This window comes from Zootermopsis nevadensis, unplaced genomic scaffold, assembly GCF_977971745.1.
Source record: "Zootermopsis nevadensis isolate Lab colony 2312 unplaced genomic scaffold, Znev_1.0 Znev_ptg000235l, whole genome shotgun sequence".
Classification (NCBI taxonomy): Eukaryota; Metazoa; Arthropoda; class Insecta; order Blattodea; family Termopsidae; genus Zootermopsis; species Zootermopsis nevadensis.
The window spans coordinates 1-19,297 of NW_028259363.1; the positions used below are offsets into that span (position 1 = coordinate 1).

The window sequence follows — 19,297 nt, forward strand, 5'->3', positions numbered from 1 at the left end:
GTATGATTTTTGAAAATTCGTGAAAAATAATAATGTATCTTTGCAAATGTACTGAGGGAATACAATTACCATGAGAGATGAAAATATATCAGAAATTTCTATCTCAAAAATAAATACATTCAGTGGACGGTTCTTTATTAATTAACGCAGATTTGAGAGACAAATATGGTTTCGTTATAATAATTCTTGTTACGTCAGCTCCGTTGAAGCAAAATATATAATACATAAATATATATATTTTATTATCCACTAGAAACAATCTCAATTTTACTCATACGCTGGATCATAGAGGTAATATGTTGCAAAGATAATCTAAGTTTATTACCCGAAATGTTTTGTAGTCATTGTCATCATCAGGGGCGGCTTATACAATTTCCCGAAATATTAAAATAATTCCGGTATTCCTTATAGTTCTTAAAACATGTATCACTGTTTGGTTGACGGAATCGATGCCAAAACATGCTGGAAAATCTTAGATAAGTTTTGAAACGTATAACCCTGCGAGATAAACATGTAAAACTGATATTGTACCTGGCAGATGATGAAATATATGGACATGTGTTAAGCAATTCTGTTATCCCATCCATAGTGATACGATATAATTTGAGGAAAATATACGATTCGACACTCCTGCTATTTCATAATCAACATTTTTAGAACTTTACAACATGCAAGCCTTAACGAGTCTTGAGGGACACGTAGAGACTTGTTAATTTTCTACTATGTCTTGTAGCAAGGTACGTATTCTTTGACTCTTAACAAGTGACTTCTCTACCATCGAAAATATATCCTTCGTCCTTTTTATATTTACAGACTCACCTATTTATGGAGGAGACGCTGGGAACATTGTCTTGCGAACAGATGCCTTCAGCCAGGAGTCGATCCCGAATCTCCCACGCGAACATGGTGGGATTCTCACGCTTGTAGTTCGCAATGGCGTCCACTACAAGAGGTGTCGCTACTTTGGGCTTGCTTCCGCCGATGACGCCAGCTTTGAAGCTCCCCGTCTCATAATATCTGCAGGTCGGAAACAAACAATCACGGCTGTAGTTTCGTGTCCATTTCATTAACTGGATTAAAAGAGTGCAATTAATTTATTTATAAACTTGACAACGGCCAAACAAATGAAAGTTGAGGACAGCACTAAAAAAGAATAGTATAATATAAAATAATGTAATAAAACCCACAAACGGCGTATGAAATCAATAAATAACATTAAGAAACAAATGAAACGCAGTCCGTATGTAAAATACAAAATCTACATATTATGAATAGAGGAAATTTAAAATTAAATTGGTTGTATGTAATGTTATAAAATGTCCGGAAATGAAATATAATATTTATTGTAAATGTCCTTACAAAAGCAGAAACACGTGTACTTAGTTAAGGTAGTGACCTTGAAATGTGATTTACCATAGATGTAGAGTCGTCTCTAATTATCCTACTAGATATAAATATATGAAATTATAATTATTGTTATTATTATTCATTTAAAATGAGTTAATCTCATTTTAGTGCCAGTAACGAAGCAGTTGTCACATTTAAATATATCAAGACTGTGTCTAAAATATAAAAAATAAAACTTTAATTAAAAAAGTAATTTTCTTGCTGGTTTGTTAAATTCCATGCTGTCTGGACAACGGAATATGTATCTGTACCAAATTTGGAAATTTTAATGTCACAGGCCTACAGCCACGATCTTCTTACTTCAATTACATTTTCTTTTGAGACTGTTTGCCCTTACGATTAGAAAATGTATTTTTATTATTTTATTTGTAGTGTTCTGTCTGAGGAGAGGTCCATATGAACAGGATCCTTCCATCCTTTTCTCGGACTGGGACCTGTTCATATACGTTCTTGGCAGATGATCCAGAAGTGGTTTGCCATTGCCTTCTTCTGTGTGTGAATGGAGTAATTGTTGGGATGCCACGGAGGAAAACTCCGTGTTGCCTAGACCACGGCCTTGACCAACACAAGTTATAAATTCGAACCCGAGACCCCAGGATTACAAGGCCAGCGTTCTAACCGCTAGACCACCGTGGCTAGAAAATGTATACATATTTATATTTATGCTCTCCTCGGTAGTAGGTAGTTCTTTCCTCCGGCCGCAGATAAAAAGCAGGGCTTTAGCTCCTGATACGTTTCCATGGAGAGTCCTTGGACAAGACGTTTAATAGTATCCTACCATCTCTTTCTTATTCTAAGCGGCAGTTTTAAAAAATCTGTGTTTCTTATTCGAGATCCAACCAACGCATTTGTAACCGATACAGCGTCTTTAAACAACCTTAAAAACTGCTGAGTGTTGCCGGTTAGCTCAGCTGTACGTCTGAGGAAAAGGGGCCGATCCCTTCATCTGGTTCCAAAGCGGCGAAGACCAAAGGAAATCTCGAAGCAGCGGGAATCTGCCTTAATTACTGCGTGACAGGATCAGTGCACAAAGGCAGCGTTCACAGACAAGAAAGTCGTCACATGTGGCCATTGGGGGGGGGGGGGGGGGCGAGTGTGACAAACATTTCCGATGTATATTCAAAATAGCCCCACACACGGCTGACACCTACCTGACTTACGCGTAATCAAATTTACATGCTATTCCTGGTTTCCGAACGTACGTTCCGAGGTATCACTGAGTTTTACTCAGTTGCTCCATATGAATGCCCACAGGATCCTTACTTACATTACGACAGTCTCCTTCCAGATCCTTATCCAGTAAAAATTCTTGGCTATACTCACGTAGTTCTCGACTATTTATAATCTTTTCAGTTGTAACAGATTTGGTGCCTGGTAATGAACTGATATGATCTGGCTGTTTAAAAATAATATAGTCAGTAACTTTTAGAATGCGCTGTTAATGTATTCACGAGCAGGACTTTTTGAACGAAACCATTTCGTGGCTTAGTTAAGTTGCCAGTCAGGCGCGGCCTACACCACAGTGCTTAGGCCGGCATTAGCTTCAATGATTGTACGAGAAGTCGGTTTGTTCCCCAAGTTTCGTGTCTTGCTGTGTTGTTAGACCAAGTTTCTGTTCCGGCAACATAATTAAAGTTAATGAAACGTTAAAAAACAAAGTATTAATCGTCTCGTCGAGCAATTACAAACAGAGTGGTGGGTCCCTCGTTTAACCGCGGCTTCACCTAGACAGAAAACCGGGCGGCATTCAAAGGGAATATACACGAAGTAGCACAATGACGTTCGTGTTACTGGAAACTGGACGATTTTAGTTTTTTTTTTAAAAAAATTATATGAAAACAAGTTAAGGTAAAATTATCCCTGATATTAACTGCGACGATAATGAAGACCTGTGGAGGAGTTGTGTTAAGGTCGGGCGGGCGTGGAGACGAAAAGAAAAAATGTCTGCCTCTGTCGCGAATCGAACCCCGGTTACCGGGGCTTAATCAGCCCCTTGATTGACTCAGATAGACAACCACGGCTTCCATAAGAGCAGGGATTACTTGATATTCTGAGTAATAATCAGTTTTTGAATAAAGTCTCTGTATACCAAATAGCTCGCCACGGTGGTCTAGCGGTTAGAACGCTGGCCTTGTAATCCTGGGGGTCTTGGGTTCGATTCCAGGCGGTGCCCGAATTTTTAACTTGTGTTGGGCAAGGCCGTGGTCTAGGCAACACGGAGTTTTCCTCCGTGGCATCCCAACAATTACTCCATTCACACACAGAAGAAGGCAATGGCAAACCACTTCTGGATCATCTGCCAAGAACGTATATGAACAGGTCCCAGTCCGAGAAAAGGATGGAAGGATCCTGTTCATATGGACCTGTCGTCAGACAGAACACTAAATAAATAATATAATACCAAGTAGGTAATGCTAGATTGTTAATTATTTACCTAGTTTTAAGTTGAGGCGAGAACTTTCGTAGTCTATACAGATTAAATATGTCATTGACATATAATTTCTTATTTACGTTCCACATTAAGTTGATATAAATTCCAAAGACTATGAATAAGAAAGAAACCACAGTTTCAACTAAGCTAAACCAGAACAATTAACAGTGCGCGTCCCATAACATGAGTCTTCCTCGTCTAAGTCCACCCGAGTCTGTATAAGAATGGACGGCGTTGTACCCTTGGCGGTATAATACTTCAGACTTTTTAACTATTCCTTTCTTTTTTTCTTATTAACAAAATGGAGCGTCTCCACCCGAACATTCCTCGCGTTCTGGGCGATAGTCAGCAGCGCAGGTGGCCATGAAGAGACAGAAAGACGTAAGCTCTGAGAACAATTAAGAAACTACCGAAACAAATGAACGTTGTCGTTAGCATCTGTGTCCTTCATATGTCGCAACGGATTTATCCGCGAGAGTTAAAACAGTTAATACTGTGCACGCCACTGAAACAACTCACTAAATGGCCTCCAGACTTCGCTGTGCAGTTCTGATCCGTTTCGTATTACGCTGATTTCAGATCTGAATCTCTCCCCGAAAACTAACAATCCCGACGCGGCCCATTATCAATTCACACACATATAAGAAGACATTTTTTGTGATAGTACCTTAAAGTAAGCCACAGCCTTCATAATTCATTAGTCACTTATCTTACTGTTCTATACTACATGTCAATAAACCTAATCGAAGCAGTTTAAAAAATAACATCGTTAAACAAACAATTAAACGCAAGTAATGAATAGTTGATGAGTATTCATTGTAGCGGGATGTATTCAATTAGCAGATTCATCACAGTCTTTACAAAATCCTAATATTAGGACATACCCTGAAGACTATAAATTCGGTTCACACATACACAACATTTGAGTAATATCCTTCCATCTTAGCTTTGTTCTTAGAAGTCTTTTTCGTCAGTAAGACAAAGTAATTGTATCTCTCGTGTATCTTTTGTGTGTCTAAACTCAGAATTTACCACAATTGTTATCGTTGTAGGAAGCATGTTAAAATGAAGGAGATGCTTCCTTTGGATTGACTTCAATGACGCCAGATAGCATATTGTTCTCTTAATGCTAGCAGAAATTGCACAACGCCTAGGAGAATGTACGATGCTTATATTCTGTAACCCATTGTCGTCCGTCACGGTAAATTCAAGACCTGAAGCGCTCGGACTGATCCAGCGTTTCAAATCGAGAAAATGGAATCAACTCATTTCGCTGACAAAGGTAGAAAAGGGATTTTGTTTGTAAACGTGAAAGATAAATCGTAAGATCTGTTAACAATTTTACAGTCAGTGCACTGAAATTTTTTTATATATTTATGGAAAAACGGGAAGGTTGAATTTAGATGAAGGAAAAATTTATTCAACTGCGAAAAACATGATTTACACTCACGTCCGTAAACGCCATTATGATCCTTAATAATAAGTTCATATCAGTTAAATTAAAGGATATTTCACGGCGTTAGGTCATTTATTTTTGCAATAAAAATTACTGGGGAATGACAATGTAAAATTCCATAATACGAAGCATTTAAAATCTTCCTGACTGACAATAATAAATACATATTTCATTCTCCAGTTGATCTCTGTACTTAGTAATGACATCACATTCTCTCTAAGTATAATATGACTCCTGACGTAAAAAAAATGCTACCATGGGATTAGCTGAGGTACGAATACGAGCTCAAAGCTACTTCTCTCAAAATATCGCGTATATTGATAGGATTATCTGTCCTTTGCGTTAAAGGTTTAAACATGTCTTTAATGATTTGTAGGGTGAAATTGTGACAAATAGTAGTCTAACTGAGTAGAGACTGTCTTCCTAGTACATCGGGAGGAATCGAGGAGATAAAGGTTCTAGGTTCTGTACCAGGATGGGTAATAAAGACTAGAAGGAATATGACGAAACACCACAATCACCGAATGAGATATGAATCTGCTACGGTCAGACAAGCTGCAGTTCAAGGTATTAGTTAATAACCACCAGTTTTTGTTGACGACCAAGGCTACGAACTGATGCAGCAGACTTCGATAAAATCATCCATTTCCTTGAAATTTATTTTATGATGTGCTATTCGCTATTCTGAAAGTTTGACTGAGTACTTTTAAATGTATTTAATATTTATTCAAATAATTCTAAGAATGTGCGCTATTATTCGGTTCAAAACGTATGTCATTCTATTTAAATCATTTACAAAAAAAACTGAGAATTTGAATAAATAACACAACAATTTTGCAATTTATTTTAAATGATTGTAGAATATAAGTCACTTTTTTGAAGGGAAGAACTTAAATACGTTTCTGAAAGCAAAGTCGTCAAAAATAGAAATTTGAGCCGCAGATGGATCAAGTCAGCACAGGACAAATACTAAATGGCGATCTACAGGGTTACCTGGAATTTTTATTGTAATCAAATCTAAGACATAACGGGATTTGTTTAACTGTGTATCAACATATGTCTCTCGGAACAAGGAGGAAGATAATATTAAAGTGAACGTTTAAATAAATCCCAGGCTGTTAATATACGAACACGAACAGAATCGAGTTAAAGTATGGACTATTTTTATTAGCGGCGTTGAAATTTTAACTTGTGGTAAGAGACAATTATATGCATGATGTGTTGATTTGGAAACTATTTAACAATCGTTTTTCAACTTAGTTCGTCACGTAAAGACTGATGTCTTAACGTTTCCGAACTGATCTGTCTTCTGGACTGCCATAATGCCAGGAATAACAATATAATTAAAAACCACCAGTTACATTTATCTAATAATTAACAATTATGACAGAACACGGTGTCGGCATATTTCCCTTTTAATCAACCAGCACTCTATTTCTAAATAACCATTATCATTACACATTTGTGATAATCATTTTCATCTGCCATCAGTATATGCCTACTCCATGCCATTATAAAACCAAATAAACACAAAACAATCCACTTTCCACCCCCCACCCCACAACCACGTATCATTACACCAATATAACCAAAAAAAATTGATGTCATAAATATCCCTGTGTATGTTCCAAACTCCCCTCTCCAGCGTCTGCATCCCATGACGATCTATGTCATCAGCATATACTCATACTACCCCTTCCATCACTCACTTTGACAAAATTTACCCCCACCCACCCCTGCTACCACACCAACCCCCCTCCCTCCGTCAAAAACAGCAGTAGAATCCCCGAGAGACTATGATAATAGAGAACGGGAAATATTGAAAACAACAGACAGAGACCCGCAGCCCGAAACGAATAACATTACAACTTACAAACGATATTATTTACAAAAGCTTTGACGTACATACACACAGGCAGCGTTTTCATCATCCCAAACTCCGGAGCTGCTGTCGATTTTCATAACAAAGCCCCGCGTTTGAGTGAGTGGATGGTGTTTGTTGTATCCCCAAAGGCCTCGTCTGTTCAAATGTTATTATTAGTCTTGTTTCTAGGATAGGGAGGTACAGGCCACGAACAACTCTCTCTCTCTCTCTCTCTCTCTCTCTCTCTCTGTGTTTCGTCTACACGGACGTTCTTTGCTGAGAAATCAGATGCCAAAAAACTCGTTTTTGCAGATACGATAAACTTTTGCTGGAAATACACATTATAAAGTCTACTCTTCCACACTTTTTTTTTAGTAGACTATGACATAATTTACAATTCTAAGTACTGTATTATTATAAATATTTTAATGAAGTATTGTTTATATTCTGGTTATTTTAATTTGTCCTGTCATTAAAACCAGGTTTACTGACAAATGTCAAAGCTGTACTAGTGTTGTAATCCATATGATGTCCGGGATTTACCTCTGTTTGCCTTCACGTGATTGGTTGCTATTATACGAACAGAACTGAATTGTTTCTTACATTAAAATTTGTGTTGACATTTGGAATGAAACTCGAGTTACTTTATAAACAGAGATGGGTCTTACACAAGAGAAATCATTCGAATTTAACCGGCTTCATAATAATAGAAACTAAGGTTTGACTGTTTAGCAATGTGTTTGTACAGCAAAATAACAATGTTGACGTCATGTACCCCGAATTGTCGCTCCCCCCTTTTTTCGATGAATTATTAAATCGAAATGACGTCGAAGTAAGAAGCAACCTTTTAAGATAATACATAGTCATTTAAATTCAGTGGAAACCGTCGGCCAGAATACACTCAAAAAAGGAGCCATACAATTTCTACCACAACTTATGTTACTACAGAAAAAGGCCTGTTAAAACTTAAAAGGGGAATTATACATTTTGCATTTTAATCCCTTAGCCCTCCTTTCTCCGTAATCCCCTTTCTCCCTTCCCTGCATCCCTTATGTACATTTGTCGTCTTTTAAAACGCTTCTAAAGCTGCATAGTGAAGACATGGCATTAGAAATAGAACATTCTGCCATCTAGCGCCATTGCTGAGAACTTTGCCTATCATGCACAACACACGATATATTATTATATTATTATTATTCAGTGGGTACTTTCATAATCCATAGGTTCGAAAAAGTTACGTAATGGGGGAGATTCATAATTTGCAATCTTCCATAGAAGAATTAAATGGGCGAAGCATTAACGCTTATGGGGAATCAAAAATGCATGTAGAACCCTCGAGGGAACAGATCACTAGGGACTCCCACACGTAGAAAGGAACATACAACTAAAACGGATCTTAAACAGGGCAGAAGATTAATAGGTGGAATTGATCTGGTAAAGGACGCGGTCCAATGGCGTGCTTTTTTGAACACTATATACTGTATAGTGTTCAAATGAGAGGATGATAGTGAGTAATGAAATTGAAAGAATGTGTAAGGAAGCGGTCGTGGCCTAATTTAAGATACTACAACGGTAGTTGCCTGGAGGGACTGAGGAAAACCACGAAAATCCCGGTCAGGCTAGCCGGTCTCCGGGCCGAGATTTGAACTCGCGACTATCACGCACTGTTCGATAATAAGTCAATAGGAATTGATATTATAAAGCTGGAGAGACGCAGATACCTGGAGACGAAATGTCATCTGATCTGACACTAACTGTACCACAGAGCTCCCCCTCTCCCGGTCTCGACTCTCACCACTTTGCTTTTTGAACTTCCTACGATAATAGCCGCGCGGCGTTACACTTTGTTTAGCTTAATTATTAATGTTATCAATTCAAGAGATTAAGGTGAAACGTGTACCCCCAACTCTGTTTCAATAAAACCTGCATTGTCTCTGTCTGTCCGCACGCCTTCTACACAGCAAAGGAAGTACCGATAATGCTAATTAGGATACACTGTAATTATGTGTGAGTGTTTTGCTACTGTGCTCAAGCGTTTGGTTTGTCGGCCTGACGGATACGTCACAGTAAAATACAATCCGAGACACACGAATCTGCTCGTTTGAAACCGGCTTCAACGTAAAGCCGAACCTCCCTCCCCAATAATTTCGTTAATAAAATATCGAGACTTGCACTTTCAGAGTTTATGTCTATAGAACGTTGCTGGTCGAGCAGCTTGGACTGGGATTTATCGTGATTTTACTAAGCCACTACACGTGCATGCTGAAACAGTACACTAGAGAAACCAGTAAGGTTTTGTAGGATTTGAGGTTTTCACGACTCTGATGATGGAGGCAGCAGTAGCAGTATGACGGTTTCCTGTCCTGCTTCGTACTGCCCCCACCCACGTAAATACAGGATTCCTTAAAGTAGGCAACGACCGTTTCTATCCACATAAATTTTAATTAATTATTTTCTGCCATCCTCTCAGTAGATAAATAAAATAATATATAACAAATTTTCTTATAGTCTATACTAGCAAAAATATAGAGGAAAGGAGCGGAAAGGTGAACTTGGAGTAGAAGAGTCTATGGAAATGTAGATGGTACTAAATTTCGCATCGTATTTAATGATATATAACATTGATTTGTAGGAATCTCAAATATAACTTGATATTATGTAGATTTCCTACAAAAAATTCTCATCTCAGAAATACTGCAACAGAAACATTTAATAGAAATCTACACCTTTAACTTCAAACATTGTTTGATACGGTAAATACTTTAAAACGTGAAAGGAAAAATCTTATTTTGTCGCATTATAACCTCTACGTATATCTGATGCTTAATACACAGTTACAATCAAAAATTGTTTTATTTATTAGTGTTCTGTCTGAGGACAGGTCCATATGAACAGGATCATTCCATCCTTTTCTCGGACTGGGACCTGTTCATATACGTTCTTGGCAGATGATCCAGAAGTGGTTTGCCATTGCCTTCTTCTGTGTGTGAATGGAGTAATTGTTGAGATGCCACGGAGGAAAACTCCGTGTTGCCTAGACCACGGCCTTGCCCAACACAAGTTATAAATTCGGGCACCGCCGGGAATCGAACCCGAGACCCCCAGGATTACAAGGCCAGCGTTCTAACCGCTAGACCACCGTATCTTTAGTTAATTTATGAAATGTGATTCATTCAAGTTTATTAACTGTGCAATGACAGATTCGTAACAAATTTGATATTAACGCTAAGAAGTTACGCAATATAACAAATAATGCCCCATATTTTTAATGGAAATGAAGCACCCATAAACGGCTAACTTAATAGCACTGTTTCTCTAACAGTACGTTGCTGAGACCCTTAGCGTAAAAAAGCGCCTCTGGACCCAATAATGGTTATGATCGAGACGATATATAAGAGAATTATGATTTAGCTGTCATCATCATCCGACCCTCGCTGCCACCAGCATGACAATCCTGAATCGTATCGCGAAATGACTCCACTTCCGTTTTCAATTCTCCATGCACTTCCGGTCTACACCGCACGCGGCCAGCATGCTATTAGGCTTCCCGCATTGCTCTTAAGGTTGGAGGGTGGTCTCTATTGCAGGCGAAGAACAATGTTCGCAGAAAGTCTCCTTTTAAACAGAAGCGACCAAACTTAGTCTCTACGCATGCAATGTGGTTAAAAATATTCTCTTTTGTGTGTCATCTTTCGTAACGTTGTTTAAGGCAGAATAAAAAATGGGAGATGAAGCATTACTGGGAGTCTGACGGGGGTGGGGGGGATCTGTAATTGTGTTCAGAGCGAAGCATCACGTGCGACATGAATCAAAATGAAGCTGGATCTATGTTTCAAAAATTAGATACTTACGTCGCTGACCTAAAACTTAAAGGCTCACAGGCGTGCGGGTTCGAATTCTGCTCAGTACATAATTTTTGTAGCCATATTTTTTTGTTATCCAGAGTTGTCTTGCTATGCTCTGGTTATATACGCGCTAGACGAAAATGCTAAGAATCTTATAATTAATTCTAAAGCTTAAACTAACAGACCGGACTGCACTTCACGAAAAAAAGGTTAAATATTCATCCGCCCTGTTTCAACTGCAGACGTTATTTAAGTGATATTAAATGTGCCTATTATCACAATTTGAGAGTAGCGATCAGGTGTCATTTAACTGAGGTTACTGCCCCACACAGTGACAGAGAAACAAATAATTGCAGGTTGATTTGTACCAATGCTGGTTCACAATTTATGCTCCCTGTGTGATGTACTGACGTGGGATATAAGACAAAGGTCTCCCTGGTGCTTAATTAAACACAAAGACACGAATACGTATGGGAAAGTGGACGAATAGATCAGCATATTCTTACCATGGACACTAGACAAAAGTGAATGGTCCACGTCGTACGGAAATTTACAACGATGATAATAATAATAATAATAATAATAATAAATTTAGCTAATATGGAACACGAAATGTTTTTGTAATGGCGGTAATCATCGGAGCCATAGGAATTACAACTAAAGGTACAATGCATCTGGAAACGATACCAGGAAACCATTAAACAGATTCTCTTTCTAAGAAAAAAAGACAGCCTTACTAGGAACATGACATATTATGTAAAAGTGGTACAATCAGAAACTTGAAGCATCAATGGTGAGGTTCACCACTGGGAGGAATAATAATATTAATTGTACATAGAGCCCTGTGCCTTTTGAGAAGCTGACAGTAGCTCGGATTGTTAAGAAACTCCCCGCCTTTTATGGAACCCAAAGGTACATTGTAGAGATCGCAAGAGCTCCGCCACTGGCCCCATCAAGCGGCAATTTAAACCAGTCTTTATCTTCATGACCTATTTTTTTAAAATCAATTTCATTTTAAAATTATCCTCTCATCCACAATCATATTTTTCAAACAGTTTGTTATTTATTTCAAGTTTAATCATCAATGAAGTAAAGTTTGAATTTCTCGCCGTACACTGCGTGCTACACGGTTCAAATATTTGACTCCAATTAATTTTATCACCCTAAAAATAACATAACGAAGAGTACAACTCATTAAGTTTCTTAACCGTTAATCTTCTAAGATATTGAATAAGGGACGGTAGCTTTAAAGATGATAAATAAACAAGTCCTGCTGGATTTACGTGCCTTGAGAGTCTGATTCACGAAGTACAAACACTGGACTGAAACAAGAACGAATCAAAGGAAGGAGGAAAACAAGCGAGAGATGACGCGAGGCAGCCGACGGGGGTTTCCCGGCGAAGGATGTCCGGATCTGTTGTTCCGTTTCCGGTCCGGAACTGAGGGGCCACAGTCCCGAGGACGATGGCTGCAGTCAGCGGCGAACATAACAGCATTTCGCACGCAACATCAGGCCATCAGGTGACATACGTCTCCTCGGCCCTGTAAGTTCCATGTCTGTCGCAGTTTGAGTTGACAGCGTCATTCGACACTGTTTGAGTGACGTTCAACTGAACGTATATTACGACAGTCATCAAAATGCCATTTAAAATGAAACACGGACACGGAAGTTTACTCTGTAGGAATTAGTGGCACAAAATTCATAAGTGTATCACTCGAAAGTAGGCTTAACTCTGAACTGATAAAATAAATCGAGGTGATATCTAGGTTAAAACTCCTCATCTGAGTCTGAAGATTTCTGTCTTCTGGGTTGTTGCGTCGTGTAGTCTGGTAGAAGTTTATGCCGACGTTTCAGAGGTCCTCGCTGCCTCCGTCATCAGGGTGATGAGTCTCTGAAACGTTGTTAAACTTCTACCAGACTACACGACGCTACAACCCAGAAGACAGCAATCTTCTCACTCCTGATGACAGTTTGCAAACTCCTGGGCTTGAACCTCGGTACCGACTCGGGTTTACACGACTAAGTGTCTCAAAACACATATCTCATGGTTAAAATTACCTACTTCTACGTCAAGAATCAAACGCGACGTCTCCCGATACGAACCTGGCTTATAAACCACTACGCTGGTTTCAAATTCTTGTATAACGCATAATTTAATAATTTCAGTAATTTCAGTGACTTCAATGCTTGTACACAAACCAGCTATCATCCAACCTGACACGGAATACACTACGCCGTTAAACAAAGATACGATAAATAGGCTTAGACTTAAAATCGACTTGCATCAGAAGGAATTGACCTGGAAGTAGAATATAGTCTATAAACCATCGCCACAATAGACACTGTGGAAAGAGGGGAGTGACCGGTTAATTTAACAAGTTTCCGGGATTAGTTTGTAAAAGAGATGAGGAGAGAGCGAGTCTGGAAGAAGATTTTCAATCCATACTTGATTATAAATCACTGTCAGCAACTTGAACAAAATACTATACAGCTAGTCCCTATGGCACAGTGGGAGTGGTGAAGCGTCTTCCTGCTTTGTGGTCATTCTTCAAGGTTGGCTGCGCCAGCATAAGAAGTTCTGCCCGTCCATCTGGCCGCCTCTCAACACCTCAAGTCAATGTAACAAGTCTGACAGCAGAAAATTTTATCTATTTTCTGTCTGATCTTCTGACAGGACCAATACAACAGCCATCACAAATCCAAGAAATCCATTACACGGATTAATGTTGGGCTAAACTACTTTATCAAAACTTGGCAACTCCGTCAACGAGTCAGGGCCTCAAAAATAATTCTTCGGGCCATTTTAGTGGCAATTTCTTCAGTTGAATATCACTGCGAAGCTGAACATTAATCACAGTAAATGAGTATATTCAAAATTCCAATGCAGACAATGGAATCTAAATGACTGAGGGGAAGAAGAACATTCTGGGTGCCATGAGAAAATATCAGCCGACTACACCTGACGGGTTATTCAGGAATAATTCATGTCGAAATTAATATATTCTTACAACCTTTAAAGTGTTATCTAGAGTTTTAGCTTTTTTTGATTACGTGAAATCGATCTCAACGACCTCGTGGTCTAAGATGTCCACAGCTCGTGGTTTTCGATCACAATCAGCAGGTAGAGATCTTGAAACACGCTAATCATCCGTCTGAGGAATCCTTTCAAATATCTACAAGGATTCACAGTTTCAGAAGTTAATTTTAAATATAAAGAGGTGACAGCCTGAAAAAGATTGGTAATGAGAATAAAAATGAATTAATAATCATTATATTAATTTCTCACGGTGGTCTAGCGGTTAGAACGCTGGCCTTGTAATCCTGGGGTCTCGGGTTCGATTCCCGGCGGTGCCCGAATTTATAACTTGTGTTGGACAAGGCCGTGGTCTAGGCAACACGGAGTTTTCCTCCGTGGCATCCCAACAATTACTCCATTCACACACAGAAGAAGGCAATGGCAAACCACTTCTGGATCATCTGCCAAGAACGTATATGAACAGGTCCCAGTCCGAGAAAAGGATGGAAGGATCCTGTTCATATGGACCTGTCGTCAGACAGAACACTAAATAATAATAATAATAATCATTATATTATTGTCTGAAACTTCAGTCTTACGTCGGTTGTAATGGTAACTAAATTCCCACTAGAAAATGTATGTATTTAATTAATCAAAAATTTATCTTTATCATCTAATCATCATAAAAAGGTTATAAAATGTCTGTGTTCATGATACCTGAAAGGATTCCAGTAACGTGATATTTACTTGTGTCTAAACGCTTATAAATCACACGGAGAGAAGGTTCTGAGCGTGCGCGTACAAATTTTAACCTAACATAATCGCTACTAGACCACAAAACGGGTCGGAATATCATCTAAGCAGTTTATCAACTTTACATTCGCCTCGCTCGTTCGCTCACTTTGCGATGTGTGTTAAAAGTATTAAAACGCATCATTAAGAATATTGTACTTTACTTTTTATAAACAAAAGATGTGTGATTCGTCACAGTTTTTCCGACGTCTGTACAGTCACTGTATAACAAACGTTGTACTTGCAAGATTGCAGCCAAAGAAAGGCAGATAAATATAAAGATGAGCGGAACATGTAGCACGCATGGGATCTAAAATATTTTGGTCTAAATAAGTCACGGAAAGTAACGACTTGGGAGACTGGAAAGTAGATGGAACAATAATATCGAAATGAACCTACATCAAAATATCTGGGAAGATTTTAAACGTTTTGAACCGGACTGTATATGCTACTATCATGAGACAGTTAAAATCAGTTCACGTACCGCAAACCTATTTTCTTATGATCCGACTTCACAGTTTCCCAACAAATGTTTCATTCCTATACATCGTTTATTCCTCCCTAAGTCCTAGAATATTTATTTAACTAATGTAAACTTCACGACTTAGTCTCTGTAATAGTTTCGATTGAAGAATATAACGCGAAATTCCTTATCAAGTAATTAGTTTTCTATCTTTGTTTTCAAGAGCGTTTAATTAAAATTACTTCAGTAACATCACAGTAAATAGTATACCGAATTACTGGCATTAATTTCAAACTAAAACTTGACGGTAACATATTCTTCACTAAACGATAGACTGCATTGGTTCTGTTGAGTGGTCACGACAATGTTCTATTCATTACAAAGCAATTACGAGAGCAGAGCCTACTGTCTATTATAATCACAAGTAATAACCACAACGTTTGAATTTTCTGTATTCATACGACTGATTGTCACTGTCAACTCAATGGGCTCATTTCAGCTTCACAGTGGCAGCGCGCGGTATCGAACCCAGAACACTTTAATTACAATTCTCGTATGTGGACCACTGAGATAGCCACATGACTGTTGTCTATGTTAAACAAATAAATATACTGGGTCTTTATGTATTTTAGGTTTATTTAACGACATTTTTCAGTAGCTCAGACTATAAAACGTAAGTACTGATTAAAAATATGGACCAGAGGCCGGCTTATGTAAAGAAAGTAATGAAATTTTATATTCCAAAACCGACGGGAAGTTTGTTGACTAACCAAGCAAGTACTGGCATCTCAAGTAGTCACATAGTTAATTATTTTTAACTATTACGTCGATTAATTCTATATCAAATAATAATCGATCTTATGAAAAACGACTCCACTGACGAATTAGTAATGTAGGCCTACATATCAGATGGTGCTTGACAGGCTGACAAAGAAAGATTTCCAGGGATGCTTCCAGGCTTGGCAGCGGCGCTGGGATCGTTGTGTTCACTCCCAGGGGAACTACTTCGAGGGTGATGGATGAATTTAATACCTGAGATAAGTGTACGGGTTTTTATACGCGCAGTCTTGAAACTTTCCGATCGCACCTCGTAGAATTATTTCAGATATCTATGATTAATGAGTATTAAAGTTGCAGTGTAAACTGAAGAATACGGCGACGTAATTGTTAACACTTATTCTTCGATTCAGAAGTCCTGGGTACTAATCTTGTCTCGAAGACTGTTAATTCTGATTGGTATTTCCGTGGTCTTCCACAGTTTTCCCAACAAAATACTAACATAGCAGCTTAAGGAAGGTCACGATCGCTTCCTTCGACGTGTCCCAACACATGTCTCACAGGCATCTGGAGATCCGTAACCAATGAAATGGTCGGAATACAAATAAACATTATTGTATAATTAATTATGCAGACCTACTGTTAAGATGAAGACCAAGGCACGTAATTGAATTACGAAGAAAGATTAGTGATGCCCACACTTGTACCATCGTGAGTGTACCAAAGAGGGGAGGAGCGTTAATCTTATCAATTTGCACGGAGAGTTGTACGCTAACAAATGGCTAGAACACGAAACACAGATCAAACACATGAACCTAATTTGTTATGGCCATTTCTTCACCTCTCACACAAAGCATCGCTGTTTACTGCAGAGCCCGAGGTTTCTGTAGAGATTCTGGTCATGCTGATTAGAAATTTGCTTTGAGATATTTAAGTTTCGGATGGAGTGTGTTTTCATCTTCGTGCAGGGGCTGGACCACATCCTGCCCCTTCTATACACCAGCTGTGGCTCTATTTTCATTAAATATCAATGGGCATAACTTAAGTTTCAGTTATTTTTGTGATATTTTATTGTATTCAAGTTTAAGCTTTTGTGCTATGTGCGTATAATACATTGAAATTGAAGATAAAATGCCAAGGAATGTAAAATATTACGTTTTTATGAGTGACTTTCCATTACGTAGGAAAGTCACGAAAGAGATATCAATCAGGATAGTAGGTAACCCTGTCCCGACTCGAAACAGGGAAAATTACTAAATATTTAGTCAGGACAGCCAACTTTTGAAGTTGTAACTGAACCCAGAACTTCCCGATCACAAAGCAAACATGCTAGCTGATCAACCGTTGCATTTGATTTTTAAGTTAGTTACATAGTAAGAAAAAGGTAATTATGGTCCTATGTTTAAGAACCACGTAATAAAAAAACATACGCATATTTGGAGGTAATATTCCACAATACTTGTCCTCGGCAACAGATAAAACGTCCAAGTATATAATATTTGGCAAAGAGACAATGTTTTCGCAGTTAATAGTAACATTACCCCCACATTTATACGGCCAAATTTCTTATTTGAAGGGGTAGATATCCTTATTTACATCCCGAGTCTTAGACATTGACCCTGTGACGCCATGTTAAATGCTGCCCTGAAAACATTGCTCCTTACTAAAAAATGTTTCCACTTTTGGAGCAATCTACATGGTAATGGATATTATGGTCGTTTTACCAGCGACACTACTAAATTCTGTATAAACTCTGAAATACCAAATATACAAGAATGAGATCAAATACCAGAAAGATAGAGAACTAATGGAGAAATGAGAGTCGATGTTTCTCCACCGCATAATAGAGTGTCTGTGGGCCTACGCAGATGGGTAGTTGTGTTTCAAGGTCAAGTACATTCTCCTCTCAGACAGACAGTAGTTTGTAAGTAATTTCTGTAGTTTCATTGGTTTGTTATCGGGAACAGCTAACGTACCGAAACGGACCAACTGCACGCGTGTATATCACGGCGAAATATTCAGATGCGCTTACCTGGAGAGAATCTTGGACACACAGCCGTGGGAGACCCTCAACTGCCGGGAGATGTCGCACGGTCGTACGCCGTTGTGGGCAAGCTCCACTATTCGCTGCCGAACGACGTCAGGCAACGGCCGCCCATTCACAAAAACGCCGCCCAGCTGGTTCACACCGCCGTGGCCTGAAATGACAGCATCGGATCAGATACTACCACACAGACTCACTGTTATAAAACCACTGAGGGAATGGAAGAATTTCGTGAAGTTCTGTCCCCACGTCTGCTCTGTGAAAAGACATTTCGTGGAATTGTTTTAAAAAACGTAACGCAATCCCGTTACGCGCCACGTAGGCGCGCAGGGGGAGAGGTTGTATAGATCCTTCTCATTCTCAACCTCGGCACTAGATGGGAGTGAGTGGTCAGCATCACGTTCCGGTTGCGTTTTAACCCCGGGGAAAGGACTCCCGGTACCCATCGGATAGGAAGCTGGGTGGGCCCCATATCCGGTCTAGATGAAAAATCCTCTGCCCCCGTCGGGGATCAAATCCCGATTGTCCAGCCCGTAGTCAGTCACCGTACTGACAAAGCTATAAGGCTTATAAATTTGTTTCAAACATATCATTATTAGGTTAAAGTAATACTGTTTACTGTCTTATATAAATTAATTGTGATTCCTGTCACGATCGGCATTAAAAAAAATTTACTCTCATACTTCATGTGCATGGGGGGGGGGGGGGGGTCAGCCAATTGCAGAACCTCCAAAATGGGATATCACGACGAGTACGGGCGTTTGAACCCACATAAACATTCGGAATTAGGGTCACCGATCTCAGCTTTCGCTCGACATAAGCCGTGTGTAGCAGTTCTGATACGCATTCCATTAAAATTCTGTAAGATAAGCAGTAGTTTACAGAATATTGAAAAAAAAACCTCTATAAGGTAAACAGCATCAGTAAACAGTTTGCAGGCTGTAAAGAAACTATGATAATGGACGAGTGGATAAAACTTCTATGGTTTTAAGCAGCCAACTGGTGATGCCAATAACCTTTCATAATACCAGTTCTAAAACGAAAATAGCAACAGTATTATCTAAAGTGAGCTTTCGCATTATGATCCTCAGTTGTTTCTATTACCCTTCAGCATTGGGGTGGTGCAATATGTTCCTGCCCTCAGATTTAATGACACCCTGCAGTGCAGCCCCCCAAAGAAATGCTCCCTTTGCCCTCCACG

At 39.0% G+C, this 19,297-nt stretch overlaps 1 protein-coding gene across 1 annotated transcript; it reads right to left on the minus strand.

Moving 5' to 3' along the window:
• Positions 1–140: 140 nt before the first annotated feature.
• LOC147870659 (paired box protein Pax-2-like) lies at positions 141–18,269 on the minus strand (the record flags this gene model as incomplete). The annotated part of the gene is made up of 2 exons (XM_087342221.1): positions 141–1,017; positions 18,085–18,269. Coding segments are annotated over 2 exons (387 nt in total), but the record flags the coding sequence as incomplete, so codon positions are not given.
• Positions 18,270–19,297: the final 1,028 nt, after the last annotated feature.